This window comes from Vulpes vulpes, chromosome 7, assembly GCF_048418805.1.
Source record: "Vulpes vulpes isolate BD-2025 chromosome 7, VulVul3, whole genome shotgun sequence".
Taxonomy (NCBI): Eukaryota; Metazoa; Chordata; class Mammalia; order Carnivora; family Canidae; genus Vulpes; species Vulpes vulpes.
In genome coordinates, this window is record NC_132786.1 from 67,605,347 (window position 1) to 67,632,221 (window position 26,875).

The window sequence follows — 26,875 nt, forward strand, 5'->3', positions numbered from 1 at the left end:
GATTTTGCCCTCTGGGGCTGTATCACATTCCAGTAGCTGGCTTCTGGAGACTCCCTCTCCCCATTTTTTATCTTCTGATATCCTCTCAGATTCGCTTCTCCACACCTCCTACCTTGCACAAAATGGTCGCTTCTCTACTTGTAGAGTTTCAGATATTCTTTCCTTAGATACCAGGTTGAGTTCATGTGTGTTCAGAATGCTTTGATAGTTATCTAGTAATTCAAAGGACCAGATGAAATGAGGTCCCCCACTCTTCCACCACCTTGCCCCAGAAACTGAAATTATTATTTTATGTGCACACTAGCTAATACAGAATTTGGACAACTGAACAATATGCAATTACTGAACAGTATTTTATTTTAATTTTACATTTTCATTTGATTAGGATTAATTCTTTTTTATCTTTGTTTAATACAACCAAAATCTTCAACCACATCAGTGACTATAATTCTCCTCTTCCTTTCCTTATTCAACTTAAATATCCATAATCCATCTTTAAAATGATGACTTGGCTTCAACTTTACCCTCTGTGTGATCTCATGGTCCCATCTCTTTTTAAGTCACACCTCCTTGATGTTGACCACACCCTAATAAATATAACTGCAAAAAAAGTGAGCTTCAATGCTATCACTTTAAATGTGCAAACATTAACTTTTAGTGGGCATTTAAACATCTGAAAATATTACCTATCTCTAGTCCATCTCTTCTCTCTTTTTTTCAGATAACTATTTCATACATTTTCAATCCTCTGAATCCTTGAATGTATCATCTCTCAACATATCTCTCAACTGCTGACTTGTTTCTTATTTCAATAATCATGTTATAATCATGGGAAGAAAAGTACCAAGTGTTTCCACTGCATTTCCCACACACTCATGTGCAAATATTCACACATCTGTCTTATTCTTTTATGTCATTTTGGAGGCCCTATGAGTGGTGCAAGATAAGTCCCATATTTCTCTATAGTTGTCAGTTTCCCACATTTTTCCTGACACAGATATATTATTACAGCAGTTCTCCTTATTTTTATATCACCACTTCCTTCACTTTCACTGAGTTCTTTCCTTCAGCCAGAGAACTATATGATATTCACTCAGCTAAAAAGAAATATATTTGACTCTACTTGACACACTCCCAGTCACTCACTCATATACAGTCCAGAATCATATACATCTAGACTTCTTGAAAGCTTCATGTATACTCACTATACACAATCCCATTTTATTCATCCTCTTTTAAGTCAGATTAATTTAGGCTTTAGTACCCAAAACACCTACAATTTTACTCAAATAAAAGGCATTAAGGGCTTTACCTTCTTATGTTCAGAGTTCAATTGAGCTCTGAACATATCTTTTTCATTCTATTTATTAAAGATTAGTTAAATAGTTAATTATTGAAGTAGAGTTGAGCAATTACATTACTTTCTGGTGTACAACATAGCAATTCAGCAATTCTCTATATTACTCAGTGCTCACCAAAATGAATGTAGTCATCATCTATGACATAAAATTTATTGAATATTATTGACTATATTCCCTGTGCAATATTTTTTCTGGGATTTGCTTATTTTATAAAGGAAGGTTTGTACCACTTCATTAACTTAATCTACTTAATCTACTTCCTTTCACTAACTTACCCTTTGGCAACTGCCAGTTTATTCTCTGTGTTTAGGAGTCTCCATTCCTGTTTGTTTGATTTGGTGTTTAGATTTCATATATAAGTAAAATCATATGGTATTTGTCTTTCTGTAACTTAATTCACTTAACATAATAACCTTGATACCCAAACATGTAGTAGCAAATGGCAAGATTTCATTCTTTTTCTCACTAAATAATATTCTACATCTTATTTTTCCATTTATCAATAGATAAACATTTGAGCTGCTACGATATCTTGGATATTGTAAATAATATTGCAATAAATGTACAGTTGTGTATAGTTTTTGAATTAATATTTTGCTTTTGTTTTTGGCAAATACCCAGTTGTGGAATTACTGGATAATGTGGTATTTCTAATTTTAATTTTTTTATGGACTATGATGTGTTTTCCATAGTGGCTGCACAAACAAACATTCTTACCAACCGTGCATAAGAGTTCCCTTTTCTCCACATGCTTACCAACATTTGGTATCTCTTGTCTTTTTTATATAAGCCATTCTTACTAGTTTCAGATGATATTTCATTGTAGTTTTGATTTTTCTTTTCCTGATGATTAGTATATTGAACAGATTTTTATGTGTCTGTTTGCAATCTCTACATCTTCTTTGGGAAAAGGAAAATATCTTCTCAAGTCCTCAAACCATTTTTAATTAGATTATTCATGATTCAAGTTGTATAAGCTCTTTATATATTTTGGAAATCAACCTTATCAGATGTATCATTTGAAAATACATCTTCTCCGATTCAGTAAATTGTCTTTTTATTGTGATGCTGATTTCCCTCACTGTGGGAAGATTTTTCTTTTTCTTTTTTTTTAATTTATTTTTTTATTGGAGCTCAATTGCCAACATATAGCATAACACCCAGTGCTCCTCATGTCAAGTGCCACCCCTCAGTGCCCGTCACCCAGTCACCCCAATACCCCACCAAATCCCTTTCCACTACCTCTTGATCTTTTCCCAGAGTTTGTTGTCTCTCATGTTTCGTCACCCTCACTGATATTTTCACTCATTTTCCCTCCTTTTCCCTTTATTCCTTTTCACTATTTTTTATATTCCCCAAATGAATGAGACCATATAATGTTTGTCCTTCTCTGATTGACTTATTTCACTCAGCATAATACCTTCCAGTCCCATTAGCTTACTTTTGCTTTTGTTTCCCTTGTCTGAAGATACATATAAAAAAAGGCTCAGAATTGAGGAGGGCCACTGACAAGATGGCAGAGGACTAGGGTCCTCACCTCAAACAGCCCCACCAAATTACCTAGATAACTTTAAATCCTAAACACCTACAAATTCAAACTGAGATTTAAAGAGAGAATAGCTGGAACACTACAGAGAGAAAAGTTTTTACTTCTAACAGAGTAGGAAGGTGTAAAAAATAAAATTAAAAAAGGATCCAGTGGGGGAGGGGCCCCATGAGGAGCCAGGCTAACGCCAGGTGGAAAAAGCTTCTAGGACAGGAAAGCCCCATCCTGGAGAAGCAGGAACTTTATTTATTTTTTTTAAAACAACTTTATTTTTTTTTTATTTATTTATGATAGGCACACAGTGAGAGAGAGAGGCAGAGACACAGGCAGAGGGAGAAGCAGGCTCCATGCACCGGGAGCCCAATGTGGGATTCGATCCCGGGTCTCCAGGATCGCGCCCTGGGCCAAAGGCAGGCGCCAAACCGCTGTGCCACCCAGGGATCCCCGAGAAGCAGGAACTTTTAAAATCCGCACTGGATTCTTCACGGATGGAAAGGTGCTCAGCAGGGAACTCAGGCAGAACCACAGGAGGGGCAGGAGCCTCCAGTCTCCCAGGGTCACTAATAGAGGAAGTGCATCCCTGGGGAAAGCACACTGTGCACCACGGCGCAATCTCAGTAAAGGGTTGGAGCGTGTACCCAGTGGGGCCTCGGGAGAACCTCACAGAATGAACCAGCATGGTATACCACTTGGTTCCCGGATCCCACCGGATCCCAGGGCGCAAAGCAGACACAGCCCACGATCCTGAGTTCCACGTGGGACAGGCGGAGACGGAGAAGGCACAGGACAGCAAGGAAGCTCCTGCCACGGGGTGCCTCCAAACTGTGCAGATCAGCGCCCCCGCCCTGGGAGCAGCTAGGTCAGTGCCAACTGGGAGCTGTGGTAGTTACTCCAGGGAGCTGACTCTAGGGCTGGAGACCTGGCTCCTGCCAGTGTTGTTGCTCCTCTTTGTTTCACTGTGTGCTTGGAGAGTCTGGGCCACCAGGGAACAGGGGCCTCATGGGGTAAACACTGAGCCCGGCACCCAGCAGGGGGAAGGCCATCTCACCCACGTACACATACCTGAGAATCAGCAGAGCGGGCCCCTCCCCCAGAAGACTAGCTGGAGGGACAGGGGAAGAGCAAGTTCTTGACCAAGCAGCCCTGGAAAGCTCCAGGGGAAGTCGAGGGATTTACAGTACATGGAACTAGAGGATATCCCTCCTAATTTTTTCTTCCTTTTCCAGTACAACTCATTTTTTATATCAGACTGTAAATTTCCAATTTTTTTCTCTTTTCCCACCTTAACTACAATATTTTACCACTTCTTCATTTTTAAGTTTCTTCCTTTTTTACTTTCCGATTTCTACAATGACAGGTCCTAGATATATTTTCCACTTCGGGATGCCTTTCAACATACTCAACTTAATTTTGGAAGATATACAAGATATGTTTTGTTTTGTTTTGTGTTTTATGTTTTCTCTGCCTCATATTGTTCTACAATGGCAAAAGTTAATACATTCTAAAACATGACCAGCATGACAGAACCAAGTGGTATACCATGCTGGTTCATTCTGTGATATTCCTCATTCCTATTCTGCCCCCCTCTTTTATCTAATTTATAATTTGGGGATCCATGGTGGGGCTTTCTACAAGTATTCCTGGTTTATATATATTTGGCACTAAGCATCTTCTAACATACAGAACTTAGTAACTCAGAAGAGAGGATCACCCTCTAGGACCCCTCAGGTGAACTGCATTCTCCCTCCACTACAACTTCATCACCACCATCATCTCCCAGTTCCCCAACCCCAGTGGTTGATATTCTTGATGCAGCCTGATCATACAGCCACTCTCCACTGAGCAAAATGACTAGAAAGAAGAACTCAGCACAAAAGAAAGAATCAGAAAAGTACTCTCTCACACAGAGTTAAAGAATTTGGATTACAATTCCATGTCAGAAAGCCAATTCTGAAGCACAATTATAAAAGCTACTGGTGGCTCTGGAAAAAAAGCATAAAGGATTCAATAGATTTCAAGACTACAGAATTTAGATCTTCAGGCTGAAATTAAAAATCAGTTAAATGAGATGCAATCCAAACTGGAGGTCCTAACGATGAGGGTTAATGAGGTGGAAGAAAGAGTGAGTAACATAGAAGACAAGTTGATGGCAAGGGAGGTAGCTGGGGAAAAAATAGAAAAACAAAAGACCATGAGGAAAGGTTAAGGGAAATAAATACTAGCCTCAAAAGGAAAAATCTACCTATAATTGGGGTTCCAAAGAGCTCCAAGAGGGACAGAATGCCAGAAAGCATATGTGAACAAATCATAGCTGAGACTTCCCTAATTTGGGGAGAGAAACAGGCATTCAGATCCAGGAGATAGAGAGGTCCTCACACAAATTCAATAAAAACAATTCAATACCTCAACATTAGATTTTGAAACTTGCAAATTCCAAAGATAAAGAGAAAATCCTTAAAGTAGTGAGAGAAAAGAGATCCCTAAATTATATGGGGAGAAATAGATTAACAGCAGACCTCTCCACAGACATGGCAGGCTAGAAAGGGGTGGCAGGATATATTCAGGGTCCTAAATAAGAAGAACATGCAGCCAAGAATACTCTATCCAGCAAGGCTCTCATTCAGAATAGAAGGAGAGATAAAGAGCTTCCAAGATAGGCAGGAACTGAAAGAGTGTGTGACCACCAAACTGGCTCTGCAAGAAATATTAAGGGGGATTCTGTAAAAGAAAGAGCAAATCCAAGGAAATATTCCACAAAAATCAGGGACTGAATAGGTATTACGATGACACTAAATTCATATCCTTAAATAGTTGCTCTAACTGTGAATGGGTTAAATGATTCCATCAAAAGGCACAGGGTTTCAGACTGGATAAAAAAGCAATACCCATCTATTTGCTGTCTACAAGAGACTAGTTCTAGCCCTAAGGACACCTACAGCCTGAAAATGAAAGATTGGAGAACCATTTACCATTCAAATGGTCCTCAAAAGAAAGCAGGGGTAGCAATCCTCATATCCGATAAATTAAAGTTTATCCCAACGACTGTAGTAAGAGATGGAGAGGGACACTGTATCGTACTTAAAGGGTCCATCAAACAAGAAGACCTAACAATCATGAATATTTATGCCCATAATGTGGGAGATGCAAAGTATATCAAACAATTAATAACCAAAGTAAAGACATACTTAGATAATAATACACTAATATTGAAAGATTTCAACAAGGCACTTTCTGCAAATAACAGATATTGTAAGCACAATATCTCTGAAGAAACAAGAGCTTTAAATGATACACTACACCAGCTGAATTTTACAGATATTTACAGAACTTTACATCCAAATGGAACTGAAGACACACTCTTCTCAAGTGCATATGGAACTTTCTCCAGAATAGATCACTTACTGGGTTACAAATCAGATCTTAACCAAAACCAAAAGATTGGGATTGTCCCCTGCATATTTTCAGACCACAATGCTTTGAAACTAGAACTCAATCACAAGAAGAAATTTGGAAGAAACTCAAACATGTGGAGGTTAAAGAGCATCCTGCTAAAGGTTGAATGGGTCAACCAGGAAATTAAAGAAGAATTCAAAAGATTCATGGAAACTAATGAAAATGAAGATACAACTGTTCAGACTCTTTGGGATACAGCAAAATGATTCTAAGAGGAAAAGACATCACAATACAAGCATGTTCAAAAATTGAAAAAACTCAAATACACAGGCTAACTTTGCACCTAAAGGAACTGGAGAAAGAACAGCAAATAAAACCTACACCAAGCGGAAGAAGATAGTTAATAGAGATTCAAGCAGAACCCAATGAATTAGAGACCAGAAGAACTGTAGAACATATTAACGAAACCAGGAGTTAGTCCTTTGAAAGAATTAATAAGATAAACCTTTAGCCAGCCTTATTAAAAAGAAAAGAGAAAAGACTCAAAATAATAAAATCATGAATGGAAGAGGAGATCACAACCAATACAACAGATACAAGTGATTTTAAAAGTGAAATAAGTCAATTGGAGAAGGACAAATAGTGTATGTTCTCATTCATTTGGGGAATATAAATAATAGTGAAAGGGAATATAAAGGAAGGGAAAAGAAATGTTGGGAAATATCAGGAAGGGAGACAGAACATAAAGACTCCTAACTCTGGGAAATGAACTAGGGGTGGTGGAAGGGGAGGAGGGCGGGTGTTGGAGGGGAATGGGTGACGGGCACTGAGGCGGACATTTGACGGGATGAGCACTGGGTGTTTTTCTGTATGTTGGTAAATTGAACACCAATAAAAATTAATTTAAAAAAAACATTAGGAGCAGCCTTACGCCAATAAATTACATAGTCTGGAAGAAATGGATGCATTTCTGGAAAATTACAAATTAGAGAAACTGGAACAGGAAGGAATAGAAAAACTGAACAGACCAATAACCAGAGAGGAAATGGAAGCAGTCATCAAAAACCTCCCAAGACACAAAAGTCTAAGATCAGATGGCTTCCCAGGGGAATTCTATCAAACGTTTAAAGAAGAAACCGTATCTATTCTACTAAAGCTGTTCGGAAAGATAGAAAGAGATGGAATACTTACAAACTCATTCTATGAGGCTAGCATCACCTTAATTCCAAAACCAGACAAAGACCCCACAAAAAGGAGAATTATAGACCAATATCCCTGATGAACACAGACGCAAAAATTCTCAACAAGATACTAGTCAATAGGATCCGACAGTACACTAAGAAGATTATTCACAATCACCAGGTGGGATTTATCCCCGGGATACAAGGTTTATTCAACTCTTATAAAACAACAAATGTGATAGATCATATCAATGAGAAAAAACAAGAACCCTATGATCCTCTCAATAGATGCAGAGAAAGCATTCGACAAAATGCAGCATCCATTCCTGATCAAAACTCTTCAGAGTGTAGGGATAGAGGGAACATTCCTCAGCATCTTAAAAGCCATCTACGAAAAGCCCAAGCAAATATCATTTTCAATTGGGAAACACTGGGACCTTTTCCCCTAAGATCAGGGACACTACAGGGATGTCCACTCCCATGACCGCTATTCAACATAGTAATAGAAGTCCTATTCTCAGAAATCAGACAGCAAAAAGAAATGAGGCATCCAAATTGCAAAGAACTCCACCCCAAGATTGCTAGAACTCATACTGCAATTCAAGAATGTGTCAGATACAAAATCAATGCCCAAAAATCAGTGGCATTTCTAAACACTAACAATGAGACTGAAGAAAGAGAAATTAGAGAGTCAATACAATTTGCAATTGCACCCAAATGCATCATATACCTAGAAATAAACTTAACCAAAGAGGTAAAAGGTCTATACCCTAATAAAAAAACAGAACGCTTTTGAAAGAAATGGAAGAAGACACAAAGAGATGCTCATGGATTGGAAGAATTAATATTGTGAAAATGTCAATGCTACCCAGAGCAATTTACACATTCAGTGCAATCCTTATCAAAATACCATGGACATTCTTCAGAGAGTTGGAACAAATAATCTTAAGATTTGTCTGGTAACAGAAGAGACCCTGAATAGCCAGGGGAATATTGACAAAGAAAACTAGAGCCCTAGAGGCGTTACAATGCCGGATTTCAAGTTGTATTACAAAGCTGTGATCATCGAGATAGTGTGGTAGTGGCACAAAAACAGACACATAGATCAATGAAACAGAATAGAGAACCCAGAAATGGGCCCTCAACTCTATCATCAACTAATAATCAACAAAGCAGGAAAGACAATCCATTGGAAAAAGGACAGTGTCTTCAATAAATGGTGCTGGGAAAATTGGACAGTCACATACAGAAGAATGAAACTAAACCATTCTCTTACACCATACACAAAGAGACACTCAAAATGGATGAAAGATCTAAACGCAAAACAAGAATCCATCAAAATCCTAGAGGAGAACACAGGCAACACCCTTTTTGAACTTGGCCACAGCAGCTTCTTGCAATATACCTCTATGAAGGAAAGGGAAACAAAAGCAAAAATATTTGAAAATGGCCTATCAGATATTTTCAAATGACCTATATGATAAAGGGCTAGTATCCAAGATCTATAAAGAACTTATTAAACTGAACAGCAAAGAAACAAACAATCCAATCATGAAATGGGCAAAAGACATGAATATAAATCTCACAGAGGAAGACATACACATGTCCAACAAGCACATGAGAAAATGTTCTGCATCCACTGGCCATCAGGGAAATACAAATCCAAACCACAATGAGATACCACCTCACACCAGTGAGAATGCCGAAAATTAACAAGACGGGAAGCCACCAATGTTGGAGAGGATGTGGAGAAAGGGGAACACTCTTGCCCTGTTGGTGGGAATGTGAACTGGTGCAGCCACTGTGGAAAACTGTGTGGAAGTTCCTCAGGGAGTTAAAAATGGAGCTACCCTGAAAAAAAAAAAAATGGAGCTACCCTATGACCCAGCATTTGCTCTACTCAGGATTTACCCCAAAGATACAGATGCAGTGAAAGACTGAGACACCTGCACTTCAATGCCAAGCTGTGTCCATTGAAAGATGAATGGATAAAGAAGATGTGGTATATGCATACAATGGAATATTAATCAGCCATTATAAATGACAAATACCCACTATTTGCTTCATGTGGATGGAACTTGAGGGTATTATCCTGAGTGAAGTAAGTCAATTGAAGAACAACAAACACTATATGGGCTTCACTCATACTGAGAATATAAAAAGTACTGAAAGGGGTTAATTAAAGGGTAAAGGATAGAAAATGAGTGGGAAATATCAGTGAGGGTGACGGAACATGAGAGAAACTTAACTGTGGAAAAGAAAAAGGGGTAGTGGAAGGGTAGGTTGGCGGGGGATGGGTTGACTGGATGACCAGTGGGTATTATACTATATGTTGGCAAATTGAACTCCAATAAAAATATATACAAAAAATAAAATAAAATAATAAATTACAATAAAATAATAATAAATAAAATAAAATCTGAATCAAAAAATAAAAAGGGCTCTATGTCTGATTTAGAAAAATTACTGCATATATTTAGTTCTAGGTATTTAATGGCATCTGATCTCACATTTAAGTCCTTAATCCATTTTGAGCTTATTTTTTTCTTTATTTTTTAAAATCTTAATACCAGTATAGTTAACATATAGTGAGGCATTACTTTCAAGTGCAGAATACAATAATTCTACAATTTCTTACACCGCTCAGTGCTCATTATGAAAAGTGCACTTCTCAATCCCCATGACCTATTTAACCCGTCCCTCTACCAGCCTGCCCTCTAGTAACCATCAGTTTGTTCCCTATAGTTAAGAGTCTATTTCTTAGGATGCCTGAGTGGCTCAGTGGTTGAGCATCTATCTTTGGCTCAGGGTATGATCCTGGGGTTCTGAGATCAAGTCCTGCATCTCCCAGCCTGCTTCTCCCTCTGCCTATGTCTCTGCCTTTCTCTCTGTCTCTCATGAATAAATAGATAAATAAATAAATAAATAAATAAATAAATAAATAAATAAATAATAGAATCTTTGAAAAAAAAGAAAAGTCTGTTTCATGTTCTGCTTCCCTCTTGCCTCTTTTTTTCTCCCTTTGTTCATTAATTCCAAATATGGGTGAAATCACATGATATCTGTCTGACTTATTCCATTTAGCATAATACTTTCTAGCTCCATCTATATTGTTGCAAACAACCAGATTTTATTCTTTTTTATGGCTGAGTTATATATATATATATATATAAACTTATATATATTATAAGTTTATATATATAATAATTTATATAATATATACACTTATATATATTATATATATATATATAAACTTCTTTTTCGACTTATTGGTCAATGGGCATGGGCTATTTCCATAATTTGGATATTTTAGTTAATGCTGCTAAAAACATCAGTGTGCATGTATCACTTTAAATTAGTATTTTAAATTCTTAGGATAAATACTTAGTAGTGAAATTCTTATTTTGTAAGGTACTACTATTTTAACGTTTTGAGAAGCCTCCATGCTGATTTCCAGAGAGACTCACCAGGTTGCACTCCAACCAACATTGCAAATGGGATAACCTTTCTCCACATTCTTGCCAATACCTGTTTCTTGTGTTGTTGATTTTAGTCATTCTGACAGGTGTGAGTGAATATATCTCACTGTAGTATTTATTTGTATTTCCCTTATGTAGAGTGATGTTGAGATCTTTTCATGTGCCTGTTGGCTATCTGTATGTATTCTTTGAAAAAAATGTCTTCTTCCCATTTTAATTGGATTATTTGTTTTGAGAGTGTAGAGTTTAATAAGTTCTTTATGTATTTTGAATACTAACTCTTTATTTAATAGGTCATTTATAAATATCTTCTCCCATTATATAACCCATTTTGAATTTATTTTTGTATGGTATAAGACAGTGGTCCAATTTCATTCTTTTGTATGTTTATATACAGTTTTCAAACACCATTTGTTGAAGAGACTATCTTTTTTCTTTTTTTAAGATTTTATTTATTCATTCATGAGAGACACAGAGAGAGAGAGGCAGAGACACAGGCAGAGGGAGAAGCAGGCAGCATGCAGGGAGCATGACATGGGACTTGATCCCAGGTCTCCAGGATCACACCCTGGGCTGAAAGTGATGCTAAATCACTGAGTTACCCGAGCTGCCCAGACTGTTTTTTTCATGGATATTTCTTTCCTGTTTTGTCTAAGTAGTGGGGTTCATTCTGGGTTTTCTCTTCTGTTTGATTGACCTATATGCCTATATTTGTTTACAAATATATATATATATTTGAGACCCCAAAAAAAGAACAAAGGATCTACCAAAAATTTTTAAAAATTAAAATGTAATTGTATGTCCTTATTCACTAATATTTCCTCTACCTGTAGATAGCTTGAGTTATCCAATCCAAAGACATAGAGTGATTGGGACACCTGGGTGGCTCAGCGGTTGAGCATCTGCCTTTGGCTCAGGGAATAACCCTAGGATCCTGGATAGTCCTGCATCAGGCTCTCTGGAGGGAGCCTGCTTCTCCCTCTGCATATGTCTCTGCCTCTCTCTGTGTCTTTCATGAATAAATAAGTAAAATCTTAAAACAAACAAACAAACAAAGACATAGAGCACTTGATGGGATGAGCACTGGGTGTTATGCTATATGTTGGCAAATTGAACTCCAATAAAAAATAAAAAATAAAGATCTATGGAGGTGAGATACCAAAAAAGAAAAAAAAAAGACAAAGAATGATTGGATAAAACAAGACCCAGGTAAATGTTGCCTATAATAGACTCACTTTGTGGCCACTCAGGCTGAACATGAAGAAATGGGGGAGGGGGGTTTAAGAATAAAGGAAGTCAAAAGATAACAGAGGATGCTATTCTTATATAAGTCAAAATAGGTTTAAGGTCAAAAGCTGTAATGAAAGACAAATCTATTACATAATGATAAAGAAATATTTATCAATGTAACATTACAAGTATAAATATACATAAAAACATGATAGCTGGAGATTTCTCAACAGAAACTAGGCAAGACAGAAGATAGTGTCATCATATATTCAATGTTTAGAATGAGAAAAATCTGCATCAATAATACTCTATCCAGCAAGGCTATCATTCAGAATAAAAGAAGCAATAAAGAGTTTAGTTTGTCAGACAAACAAAGACATAAACACATTGTTCATTCAGAAAACAACAGATTTTGGTGAGGATGCATAGAATGGGGAATTCTCTTCACTGATGGTGGGAATGCGAACTAGTGCAGCCACGCTGAAAAATAGTGTTGAGTTTCCTCAAAAAGTTAAAAGTAGAGCAACCCAGAATCCAGCAATTGCCCTACTAGGCATTTATCCAAAGCATACAAAAATAGTGATTCAAAGGGGCACATGCATCCCAATGCTTATAGCAGCAATGTCCACAATAACCAAAATATAAAATGAGCTGAGATGTCCATCATAGATAAATGGATAAAGAAGATGTGAAGAGGAATGCCTGAGTGGCTTAGCAGTTGAGCATCTGCCTTCAGCTCAGGATGTGATCCCAGAGTCCCACAGAGATGCAGAGGCACAGGCAGAGGGAGAAGCAGGCTCCATGCAGGAAGCCTGAGGTGGGACTCCATCCCGGGTCTTCAGGATCACACCCTGGGCTGAAAGCAGCGTTAAACCTATGAGACACCCGGGCTGCCCATGACTTTGGTCTTGTAATTTGCAATGACATGAATGGAACTAGAAGGTACTATGCTAAAGGAAGTAGGTCAGTCAGAGAAAGACAAATACCATATGATTTCACTCACACGTGGAATGTAAGAAACAAAATAGATGAATATAAAGGAAAGGAAGGAACAATAAAATAAGATAAAAACATCTCTGGTTTTATCAAGAGGCAAAGACATAAGAGATGTTTAACTCTAGGAAACAAACTGAGGGTTGATGAAGGGGGATGAAGGGGTAATTGAGTGATGGACATTAAGAAAGGCATTTGATGTAATGAGCACTAAATGTTGTATGCAACTGATGAATCACTAAATTTTACCACTGAAACTAATAATACAGTATATGTTGACTAAATTGAATTTAAACAAAAAAATTTAAAAATTTAAAGGAGTTTGTAACCACTAAACCATCCCTGAAAGAAATATCTAAGGTGATACTTAATTGCAAAGAAGACACAAACCAGGAAAGGATCAGAAAAAATCTCCAGAAACAATGACAATACGTATATTAAATGGAAATAAATGCACATCTATCCAATAATTACTTTGAATGTGAATGGACTAAATACTCCAGTAAAAAGCCATACTGGGTGGCTCAGCAGTGGATTCAGAATGTAAGAAACAAAACAAAACAAAAACAAAAACAAAAACAAAAAGCAAGATCCATCAATATGCTGCTTACATGATACCCATTATACATTAGGACACATGCATATTGAAAAGTAGGACGTGGAATATTTATTATGCAAATAGATGTCAAAAGAAAGCTGGTGTAGCAACAGTTATATAAAACAAAATAGAATTCAGGACTAAGATTGTAAAGGATAAGAGAAAGGCATTATATAATCATAAAAGGGACAATCCATCAATAATATCTAACAATTGTAAATATACAGTGAACAAGGGAGCACCCAAAATATAAACCAATAACAAATAAAAATGAACTCTTTCATAATAACACAATAATATTAGGGGAATTTAACACCCACCCATCTTACACCAATGGACAGATCATTTAAACTGAAAAAAAAAAAAAAAAGGCTTTGAATGACACACTGGACCAGATGGACCTAACAGATATATTCAGAATATTCCATCCTAAAAGAGTGGAAAACACATTATTTTCAAGTGCACATGGAACATTCTCTAAAATAGATCACATACTAGGTCATAAATCAGTCCTCAACAAATACAAAATGACTTAAATCATACAATGTGTCTATTCCGACCACTGCACTATTAAACTAGATTTCAACCAAAAAAAATTTGGAGCAATCACAAATAAATGGAAGTTAAACATGCTACTAAAACATTGAATGGGCCAGTGAGGAAATCAAAGAAGAAATAAAAATTACATGGAAACAAATGAAAATGAAAATACAACAGCCCAAACACTTTAGCATGCAGTAAAATCAGTCCTAAGAGGGAAGTGTATAGCAATACAGGTCTTCTCCAAGAAGGAAGAAAAACACAAATAAACAACCTAATCTTATACCTAAAGGAGCAGGAAAAAGAATACCATATGAAATTTAAAGCCAGGAGAATTAAGGAAATGATAAAGATGAGAGCAGAAATAAATGATAGGAACTAAACAAAACAAAGCAAAACAAAGAATAGAACATATTACTGAAACCAGGACATTCATCTTTCAAAAAATTTGAAAAATTGCTAAGTGTCCAACCAAACTTATCAGAAAGAAGAATGGGCCAAATAAATAAAATCACAAAAGAGAAGAGAAACAACAAACACCAAGACTTATCGTACTAATGGATATCAAAAGAAAGCTAGTTTAGCAATATGCATATCAGAAAAACTAGATTTTTAGCCAAAGAATGTAATAAGAGGTGATGAATAATACTATATCATAATAAAAGGGTCTATTTAACAAGAAGATTTAAAAATTATAACTATTCATCCTCCTAAAATGGGAGCAACCAATTATATAAACCAATTGATGAGAAAATTAAGGAAACACACTTTAACACCCCACCATTGCAATGGACAAACCTTCCAAGCAGAATATCAAAAAGGAAACAAGGGCTTTGAATGACACACTGGACCAGATGGACTTCACAGATTTACTCAGAGCTTTCCATCCTAAAGCAATAGAATACACATTCTTCTCAACTGCACATGGAACATTCTTCACAATAGATCACATACTGAGTCACAAATCAGGTCTCAACCAGTACCAAAAGACTGAGATTATGTCATTCATATTTTCAGACCTCAATATTTTGAAACTTGAACTCAGTCACAAGAGGAAATTTGAAAAGAACACAAATACACACAGGTTAAAAAGCACCCTACTAAAGAATGAATAGGCAAGCCAAGAAATTACAGAAGAATTTAAAAATACATGGAAAAAATGAAAATGAAAATATAACAGTTCAGAACGTTTGGGATGCCTAAAAGTAGTCCTAAGAGGGAACTATATAGCAATAGGCCTATAGACCTTTCTTAAGAAACAAGAAAACTCTGAAATACACAGATGAAGATTACACATAAAGGAACTGGAAAAAGAATAGTAAATAAAGCCTAAATCCAATAGGAGAAAAGAAATAATAAAGAATTAGAGCAGAAATCAATGGAATAGAAATTAAAAACAACAATAGAACAGATCAACAAAGCTAGGAGCTGGTTCTTTCAAAGACTTAATAAGATCAATAAACCCTAGCTGGCCTTATCAAAAAGCAAAAAGACCAAAATAAATAAAGTCATAAATGAAAGAGGAGAGATCATAACCAATACTGAAGAAATACAATTATAAAAGAATGTTTTGAGCAATTATATACCAAATACTTAAGCAATTTGGAAGAGATTGATGCATTCCTAGAAACTTGTAAACTATCAAAACTGAAACAAGAAGAAATAGAAAACTTGAACAGACCATAACCAGCAAGGAAATTGAAGCAGTAATCACAATCTTCCAGCAAACCACAGCCCAGGGCCAGATGGGCTACGAGTGGAATTATACCTAACATTTAAGAAGAATTAATACCTATACTTCTGAAGCTGTCTCAAAAAAATGATAATGGATCAAAAAAAGCACCCTTTCTTGATAAAAACTCTCTGCAGTGTAGGGACAGAGGGAAATCTCGGTGTCAAATATGCCATGTACAAAAAACACACAAGGAATATCATCCTCAATGGAAAAAAACTGTGAGCTCTTCTGCTAAGGTCAGGAACATGATAGGGATATGCACTCACCACTGTTGTTCAACATACTACTGGATGTCCTAGCCTCAGCAATCAGGCAACAAAAATAAATAAAAGGCATCTAAATGAGAAAAGAAGAAGTCAAATTTTCACTCCTTGCAGATGACATGATACTGTATGTTGAAAATCCAAGGGATCCCTGGGTGGCGCAGCGGTTTGGCGCCTGCCTTTGGCCCAGGGCGCGATCCTGGAGACCCGGGATCGAGTCCCGCGTCGGGCTCCCGGTGCATGGAGCCTGCTTCTCCCTCTGCCTGTGTCTCTGCCTCTCTCTCTCTCTCTCTGTATGACTATCATAAATAAATAATAATAAAAAAAATATTAAAAAAAAAAAAGAAAATCCAAAAAACTCTTCCCAAAAATTGTCCCAACTCATACAGGAATTCAGCAGTGACCGGATATAAAATAGAGCCATGGAAGTCTTTTCCATTTCTATACACTAACAATGAGACAGAAGACAGAGAAATCAAGAAATCAACCCCATTTACAATTTAACCAAAATCTGTAAAATACCTAGGAATAAACCTAACCAAAGAGGTAATATATCTGCACTCTGAAAACTATAAGACACTTACAAAAGAAATTGAGGAAAAACATTCCACACTCATGGATTGGAAGAACAAATATTCATAAAATGTCTATGCTGCCCAAAGCAATATACACATTCAATGCAATCCTATCAAAGTACCATCAAGATCATTCACAGAGCTGGAACAAACAATCCTAAAATTTGTATGGAACCAGAAAAGTTGCCAAATAGCATAGAGGGAGAAAAACAATGAGAGACTTTTAACTCTGAGCAACAAACTGAAGGCTGCTGGGGGTGAGATACTTAGAGAGATGGGTACTTGGGTGATGAGCATTAAGGAGGGTGCATGATGTGATGAGCACTGAGTGTTATATGCAACTAATGAATTATTGAACACTACATCTGAAACCATTGATATACTATATGTTGGCTAATTGAACTTAAGTTAAAAAAACACAACAATATCTATAAGGAACTTGTCAAACTCAACACCCAAAAAAACAAAGAATCCAGTCAAGATATGGGCAGAATACATGAACAGACATTTCTCCAAAGTAGACATAAAGATGATCATCAGACACACGGAAAAATACTCAACATCACTTATCATCAGGGAAATACAAATCAAAACCACAATGAGATATCACCTCACACCTTTCAGAATAGCTACAATTAAAATTACAAGAAATAAAAGGTGTTGGTCAGGATGTGGAGAAAGGGGAACCCTCCTGTACTGTGAGTGGGGATGCAAACTGGTGCAGCCACTCTGGAAAAGAGTATGTAGGTCCCTTAAAAAGTTAAAAATAGAGATACCCTATGATCCAGCAATTGCACAACTAGATATTTACCCAAAGGATACAAAAATACAAATTTAAAGGTTCATATGCCCCCCAGTGTTTGTAGCAGCATTATCAACAATAGCCAAACTTTAGAAAGAGCCCATATGTCTATGACTGAAGAATGGATAAAGATATGAATATATATATGATATAGATATTCTGTACAATATGTTAATATAAAAATATGAATAAATATATATATATTTCAAAGAGAATGAAGTCTTGTTATTTGCAAGGACATGGATGGAGCTAGAGTGTGTTATGATAAGTGAAATAAGTTAGAGAAAGACGAATGCCTTAAGATTTCACTTATATGTGGAATTTAAAAACAAATAGATGTGCATATGGAAGGGGAAAAATAGGACAGAGGGCAACAAACCTTAAGGGACACTTAAAGATAGGAAACAATCTAAAGACTGTCTTATGGAGGCTGGTGGGGAATGGGCTAGATGGATGGTGGTTATTAGAGGGCATTTGTTATGACGAGCACTGTGTGTTGTATGTAAATGATTAATCACTGAATTCTACTCTTGAAATCAATTTTGCCATGTATATTAACTAACTAGACTTTAAGTTTAAAATTTGAAACTAAAAATAGAATAAAATACTTAGTCTTTAACATAATCAATGAAAACATTGATTACACAATAAAAATTACAATTTTATTTTATTTTTGTAATTAAGAAATTACAAAAATTTCTGAAAGAAATTAAGGAAGACATAGTGAAATAAAACATCCTTTTCATGGATTGCTAGACTTATTCTTAAGATGGTGATACCAACCAAAGTAATCTGAAAATTCAATGCTATCTCTATCAAAATGTTAATGCATTTTTTAGAAATAGGAGACTCACTCTAAAATTCTTATAAAATCTCAAGTGATCCCACATAGACTAAACAATATCAAAAAGGAACAAATCAGGAAAACCCACACTTCCTGATTTCAAACTTACTACATAGCTACTTCAATAAATAAGTTTGATACTGACATAAAATCAGGTACAGAAGCCAATAGAATGGAATGGAAAGCCTAGAAATAAACTCTTATCTATTTAGTAAAATTATTTTTCAAGGAATCAAAGATCATTAAATGGGGAAAAGAAAATATTTTCAACAAATGTTGTTGGGAAAACTGACCTGGCCATCCACAAGGAAAATAATGAGGTTGGAACCTTAGGTAATATCATATGTCAGAAATAATGCAAAATTAAGAAAAAATATATAAAAACATAGGTAAAAAGACTTTGGATTTGATCATGTTTCTTGATAATAACACCATAGACATAGACAACAAAAGAAAACTAGAAAAATTGGATTAAAAATATGTGCATTAATAGTGAATAACAGAGTAAATGACAACCCACAGAATTGGATAAAACATTCTCAAGTCACATACCTGATTAAGAGACTAATGTCCAGAATTTACATGTGAACGTTAAAGTACAAAACAGAAACAAACAATATGGTTTTTAAAAATAAGCAAGGACTTGCATGAATATTTCCCAAAGATATGTAAAAGGACAAGAGCACCTTAAAAGATGCTCAACCTCATGGTCATTGGGAAAAACACACTAAAATTACATTAGAACCATAACCCCAAATACATTAGGATAGCTACTATCAATGACACAAAAATAACAGGTGTTGATGAGGATGTGGAGAAATTGGAACCCTGTGCACCATTGTTGGAAATGCAAAATGGTACAGTTGTTGTGGAAAAGAGTTCCCCAAAAATTAAACAGGGAATTACAATATGATACTACATTCCACTTTTAGCTAAATCCCATAAAATATTGAAAGCAGATTCTTGAAGATATATTTGCATACTTACATGTATAGCAACATTATATATAATAGCTAAAACATGCATACAAGTGTCCTTCTCTAGACAAATGTATGTGTATACATACAATGGAATATTGGCTTCAAAATGCAGGAATTCCTGTAATATGCTTCAAAATGCATGTATGCTTCAAAATGCAGGAATTCTTGTAATATGCTGAAGCACGGATGAACTTTGACAACATAATGGTAAATGAAATGAGCTAGTCATAAAAATACAAATTCTGTATGATTTTGCTTATGATATATATATGATTATACATGTATATATATATATATATATAATCAACATAAAAGAAAATGGAAAAATTAAATGCACATTAAAGTAGTACCAGTTGCAAGTTAATGATAGAAGAAAGTACAATCAAAACACTCATGAAGGGCAGCCCGGGTGGCTCAGCGGTTTAGCACCGCCTTCAGCCCAGGGCCGATCCTGGAGACCCGGGATCGAGTCCCACATCGGGCTCCCTGCATGGAGCCTGCTTCTCCCTTTGCCTGTGTCTCTGCCTCTCTCTCTCCTTCTCTGTGTGTCTGTCATGAAAAATAAATAAAAAACACTCATGAAGAATGATGGGGAAAAAGATATGAAGGAAACCAATCTCAATTTTAATCTCCACCATGGTAACTTCAGATTCCATATCTGTGAAAGATGAAAAAATAAAAGAATATTTCACCAATTTTGGTAGATAAAAAGAACATATATATATATACATATATACATATATTATATATATATATACATACACATATAACGTATATAAAAATGCATTTTGTAAAATGGAAAGACTACAAAAATTAATATATTTCACGAAAATAACAATGGAGAGATTTGAGATTATTTTAAATATTGGTTAAGATTTTAATGCATACTACATTTAATAATAAGAGGATATTTCCTTTAAAGGCATGAGAAGAAAACCAGAATAGTGAAACTAAAATATTGATTAGCTTTTTTAGCTGTTTTAGCTGCATGCTTCTTAAAGTCTCAAGGGGATTTATCAACAGACATACCTTATCCTTGCCTCTGAGAGGCATATTAAAACTAGGAAATGATGTCATTTTTCTGCCTCTCTTATAAACTTTACATGGCCACAGTTCATTTGTCCATCTGATGAACCTTACCATATCATCTGATGGTGGATTAAACCAGACAAGTAGATGAAATTGGAGGAAGAAAAGGGTAATTATTGTTCTTGACTTGTTCTGCTTCTGACCATGTTATTAGTTTTTGACAGTATTTCTGCAATTATTTTGCCTATCATCTACTTTTTTTTAGAATCATAAAGTCAAGATATTTATTTTGTTCTTTTACATATGACACTGTTAAAACAATTCTACTACAGCAATACTGCTCTCCAGGAGCTTACAATCTAAAACGGTCAACATTAATTGTAGACTCAGTGATTAAGGCATTATATCAAATGCAGACTTTGTATCTTTAGATGTATCTTCAGAAAGAAGCAGCTGTAGAGAGCAGGATCAAAATTAAATGACATGAACATGTAGCCCCCATCCCCTTCCCTTGCAGCTCCTTAAAAGAAATCCCTTGTGGCTAGAGCCCAAGCCCAAAACCTCACAGTCTGAAACAGAATTCCAGACAGCCCTACCATAGAAGTAGTGAAGAAACTGAAACTTCTAATTCCCTGGTGGACACAGAGGGTTCTCTTTTTGTTGGCAACAAGGGGCTAAGTGTTCCTCCAACAGGGACAATCCCTAAGTTTCTGTAATTCTGTGGATGGTACTAGTAGGCAGCCCTTTACTCAGCTTTACAGTAATTGCAGCAAGACAGTTTCTCTTCTAGCAATGTTCTATGAAGGACTCAAGATAGTCCAAGAGAGCCTGTTCAAGTCACACGTCAGCATCCACTATAATTCCATGCCCGTCCCAGGACCAAATGGAACCATCCTCATGGAGACACACAAAACTGTTGGGCAACAGATGCTGATCTTTCCTCACCTCTTGGAGATGGTGATGCATATCATCCAGGTGGTCATCAGCTACTTCCTCACACTCATCTTCATGACCTACAATGGGTACCTCTGCATTGCCATAGCAGCTGGGGCTGGCACAGGATACTTCTTGTTCAGCTGGAAGAAAGCAGTGGTGGTGGTCATCTACTTTTATTGAGGAAAGAAAATGTACTATTCCTTTTGAAATTCTTTATATAATGCACACTTACTCTAACATATTTGAAAATGGAATCTCAATTGCCAATTACTGATGAAATAATATAATAAAAAAAAGAAATAATATAATGAATATTATTTCTATACAATTGAATAATGTGTATTTGTAAGGCTGTGATTTTGCATAAGACAAGGGACTATATTTAACTTGAGGAAGATTATTTAGGGTAGTTAGAACACTGAAACAAATATCTTAATCATACTTATGTTTCTTTCTTTAAACTTACAATCTGTGACCTAAAATCCAAATTGTAAACTATTGAGAGAGGACAATACCCCAACATAAGGCAGAGTTAGAGAATGTTGGTCCCACTCCTGCTGAGGTAGAGCTCATCCTCAGGTTAGTTTGTTATATTAGCAATTACCATGAGACCTTGAATTTCTTTAATCTGTAAAAGGAAAAAATACATCATACGCTCTGGGCGATGACTGAATGTGATGCAGCATTCAACGTTTGCTTTAATGCTTCAAATACAGATTCAATATTATTCTGTCATCACTATTAATGATTTTCCAAGTTAAACATGCACAAAGCTGTTTGCATTCATCTCATGCAATTGGATAGAGAAAGGCAAGAATAAACATGGAGGCTGTATGTCTCCCCATATGGTACTGACAGCATCCTCTTGTCTGTCAGGTGTCTTGGTCAGGCTATTCAGTGTGGTTTGATCATAGTCATCCTTATTCATCAAAATGCATCAGTGATTTGCGGAGCCCTCTCAAGCACCCTCATCTCCCTGAATCCTCTCAGCAAAGAACTTCAAGGTCATATCTTATTCACCATGCTGGCCCTTGCTTTGCTCTGATCACAAATATAGACTAGGTCAGTGGGTGCTTTTTTCACTCCAATGGACTGCTCTTAAAAGATACACAGAACTGAGCTTTCATCTGCCAATAATGGTAAGATTTAATAGAAAGATTATTAATTGTTGCATTGTGTTCTAGACTTATTAGATATTTTTAAGGCTTCAGAATCATTTGCAATGTTGTCCACTGTTTAAGGACCCCAGAACATGTGATTGTAATAAGTTAAGTATTATAATTAGGCTTTGAATTAACACAAAAGTATAAAATGCATTTGAAACTTGAAAATTCTCCTTGAAATATTCTTGCATTGTAAGGACTTGTAAGATTTTCCCAGAAAGGGGATCTAATACTCTTTTCCTATTTTCAAGGGCTCTTTAAATGTAACATTTAATATGTCAGAAATTTTAGAAAGTTACAAAGGTTTAAATCTCCATAAGAGGAAATGTGGAAGAAGCTATTACTAATTATTTTCATAATGGCCAGAGATACTTTGTGTTTATCAATCTTTTGATCTTTAAAAATAAATAATTATTTTGTATCCATTTTTAAATTGTAGTTCAAATCACATTTATATACATTTGTTCCAAAGTAGGTAAACTGTTACTTCTTTAAGTGTAACCAATTTAATTTCACTTTATTTATTTTCAGAGTCTAATGGAAACTCAGCCTCTCAGCAGCAAGAGAGAGGACTCAACAGTGAGTTTCAGTCAGTGACATCTCAGTGATGTGTAATTTTTCTTTATACATTTTAGTTTCCATGAAAAATTAATTTCTATGTGCATAAAGCAGATGATTTGGGGCAAATAATGAAAACGTTGTCTGCTGAATAGCAGTGACCATCTAATTCCAGGTTTCTCCTTCACACTTCACACTTATTATTACAAGAGTGATTGCAACTTGGAGAGGTATGTACTGGATAGAAACAAGATGAGATTCTCCAAAGAGATCTGAACCAGAGTTAAAATAATAAATATTTATATTTATGTTTCTACTTATTTATGCATGCATCACATATTTATCTATATTTTATTTATTAATTATATATTTTATTTATTATATATGTTTATTCGTGTAAATTAGCATATATACACACATAAATCTGTATTTACAAGTGTTCAGACCTTCAGAGATTATCAAATTCAAATGCTTAAATATATATATAGATACCGAAATTGGAAAACTGAGGTATCTCACATAGTAAGACAATAGTAATAGCCATTTCTTACATAGATTCTACAAAAAATAATACTGTAAGTATTAACTCTTTAAACTAACACTATGTGTTTATTCTTCTGTAACTGGTAATGTTCAAAGTACTTTCATTATTTTATATTACTTAATCATAACCACACCTGTTGTCAAAATTATTATTTTATCTTGTCTTTATGTATAGTGGACAGTGGAATAGTGGGTAGAGGAAAATCTAGATCTATAACTGTGGTTAGCTGAGATTCTGAGATCCCTACCCCATGCCACTTAGGTTTCTAAAGGGTCAGTCATGTGTAAGAACTCTGACATATCCTGAGGAATGTATGGCTCACTCCACACAGTTTAGCCTCACTGGGTAGTCCTATTCTATGGGAATGGGAGGAATTAAAAAAATTGGTATAGACTTTCTGCAAATTGCGTTTGTTACTTTTTAAATCCCTCTTACATAAAATATACATTCTATAATTTTGTAGGATTCCATTTGGGTTCTAAAAGCAGAGAGAGAAATTGGATTTGTATGACAAAATCCCTAAACATGGAGTTTTATTTATCTTTTCTTTCAATAATTCACTTTTTATGTTTAAGTTATCATCTTTGCAAATTCCCAATATATGTTGATAAATGCCAATATCATATCACCTGATCTGCAGTCTGAGTTACCAAATATACTTACCCAAAGTACTTAATTCTTCATTTCCTACTAAATTCTAAACATTAAGTAATTAATCATCCCCATGTCTACACTCCATGAAACTTTCTCTGATTAGCACAATGTGTTTGGGATAAACAAACACATACTCACATACACAGTCTCAGTAAATATATATTTATTTGTTTCAGGTGGAAGAATCCCATGACTGATCATTAATCCCAAAGCTCTTCTCAGTGGTATAAGTGAAACCTTATGAAAAACATGAACTGGATGGCCAATTACACTGGAGAGTCTGATTTCATCCTGGTGGGAATCTTCAGTCAATCAAATCACCCAGCTCTCCTGTGTGTGGTCATTTTTGTAGTTTTCTTGATGGCTTTAACTGGGAATGCTGTCCTGATTCTTCTGATATATTTTGATGCTCACCTCCACACTCCTATGTACTTTTTCATCAGCCAGTTGTCTCTCATGGATGTAATGTACATTTCCATCACTGTGCCCAAGATGCTCATAGACCAAATCATGGGTATAAATAATATATCAGCCCCTGAGTGTGGAATGCAAATATTTCTCTATGTGACACTAGCAGGTTCAGAATGTTTTCTTCTAGCCACCATGGCCTATGATCGCTATATGGCCATCTGCCATCCTCTTCATTACCCTGTCCTCATGAACCATAGATTGTGTCTTCTACTGGCATCTGGATGCTGGTTTCTGGGATCTGTGGATGGATTTATGCTCACGCCCATCACTATGACGTTCCCTTTCTGCAGATCCCGGGAGATCCATCATTTCTTCTGTGAAGTCCCTGCTGTTATGAAGCTCTCCTGCTCAGATACCTCCCTTTATGAGACAGTCATGTACCTGTGCTGTGTCCTCATGCTCCTCATCCCTGTGACAGTCATTTCAAGCTCCTATTATTTCATCCTCCTCACCATCCACAGGATGAATTTAGCAGAGGGCCAGAAGAAGGCCTTTGCCACTTGTTCTTCCCATATGACTGTGGTCATTCTCTTCTATGGGGCTGCTGTCTATACCTACATGCTCCCCACCTCCTATCACACCTCTGAGAAGGACATGATTGTATCTGCCTTTTATACCATCCTCACTCCTGGATTAAATCCTTTAATCTACAGTCTCAGGAATAAGAATGTCATGGGAGCTCTGAAGAAAATGTTGAATGTGGGACCTGTTTTTCAAGAAACTATAAAATAGAAACTTTTTATATTAATTATTTCATTCTTTTTTCCCAAACATTATAACTCCAGAATCTTTTGCCGCTGATATTTCTTAAACTTTCATCTCATAATGCCTCATATAATTTGCATACCTCTTTTAGGAATTGCTTCTGTGTACTACAAAGCTCTTTGATTAGATACCATTTCTCCATTTAAAATGAATTTTACTATCATATTGTCCTGACATTACACTTACTGACATTTATTATTACATATTCTGTAGGAGAATATACATACTTATAGAAAATACATTATGAGAATATGGAGTGGTAAAGGTTATGAGGTGGTATTAAATTGTTCTTATTTTTTAAAGTTATCTTTGATAAGATAGATATAAAGAGAGAAACAGAGATTTATGGAATTATGAATCAATTTGAGAGAGAAATAAAGATTGACAGAAATTATGAAGCAAGTGAGCAAAATGTTAACAGTAGACAAAGAGTATATAGGTGTTCTTTGTACTTTCTTATTTCTACTACATTTATATAAATCTGACATTAACTTCAAATAAAGAGTCAAAATATCTTTCTCTCCCAACTTTTACAAATTTTGAATTATCTGTTTGGTGGTTGTGTAAGTAACAATATCCTAGAAAACACACAATTTGGCTTTCCATCCCTAAGGTGATCCAATTATTGAATCACATTTATTGGAGCCTATCTTGTTCTACATGATCCATTCCTAAAGACATATAGTGGAAGGTAATAGTCACCACCATGTGGTAAATTTAGAATCCAGAATTGCATAGGGGACTGTGGGGAAAATGGTAACACAGAGGAGAATGAAGACTTAGGGAAGGTTCTTTGCATGAGGTGACATCTGAGTTGGGTTTAACTACGTAATTCACTAAACAAATAGGGCACCAAATAGTCTATCCTTCATTTATTTGATAAATATTTTATGATATATTATAATAAAGATATTAGCTAAGGACTGTTAAAATATAAATAATATTTGGATGCTATTTCGAATAAATTTGAGTAGTTGTAGTTGTGTATTTCAATAAGTGGTAAAAAGTATGATGTGCTTTGATGTTGATTTGGAAAGGCCACAGCTCATATGAACACATCAATTATACTGAGATATGTGAGTTCATTCAAGCCAAGAGGACTGAAAGAAGACCTTGGAGCTCATTTTTAAATGGTGACTAGATGTTACTTACCCTCAGATAAGTACTGAAGTCTGAGTTGAAGGAAATTTCTCAGGGACAAGATGTCTTATACATGGCACAACATGAGCAGATGG

General features: G+C 35.7%; 1 protein-coding gene across 1 annotated transcript in view; it reads left to right on the plus strand.

Annotated features, from left to right (window-relative positions):
* Positions 1-26,167, plus strand: part of LOC112911048 (olfactory receptor 2T29-like) — a 37,769-nt gene extending 11,602 nt beyond the window's left edge. Inside the window, exons 3-4 of the mRNA XM_025987367.2 lie at positions 23,180-23,227; positions 24,581-26,167. Coding sequence (XP_025843152.1) covers positions 24,645-25,607 — 963 coding nt within the window. The 5' untranslated portion in view covers positions 23,180-23,227; positions 24,581-24,644 and the 3' untranslated portion in view covers positions 25,608-26,167. The remainder of the gene's footprint in view (positions 1-23,179; positions 23,228-24,580) is intronic.
* The last annotated feature ends 708 nt before the right edge of the window (positions 26,168-26,875 follow it).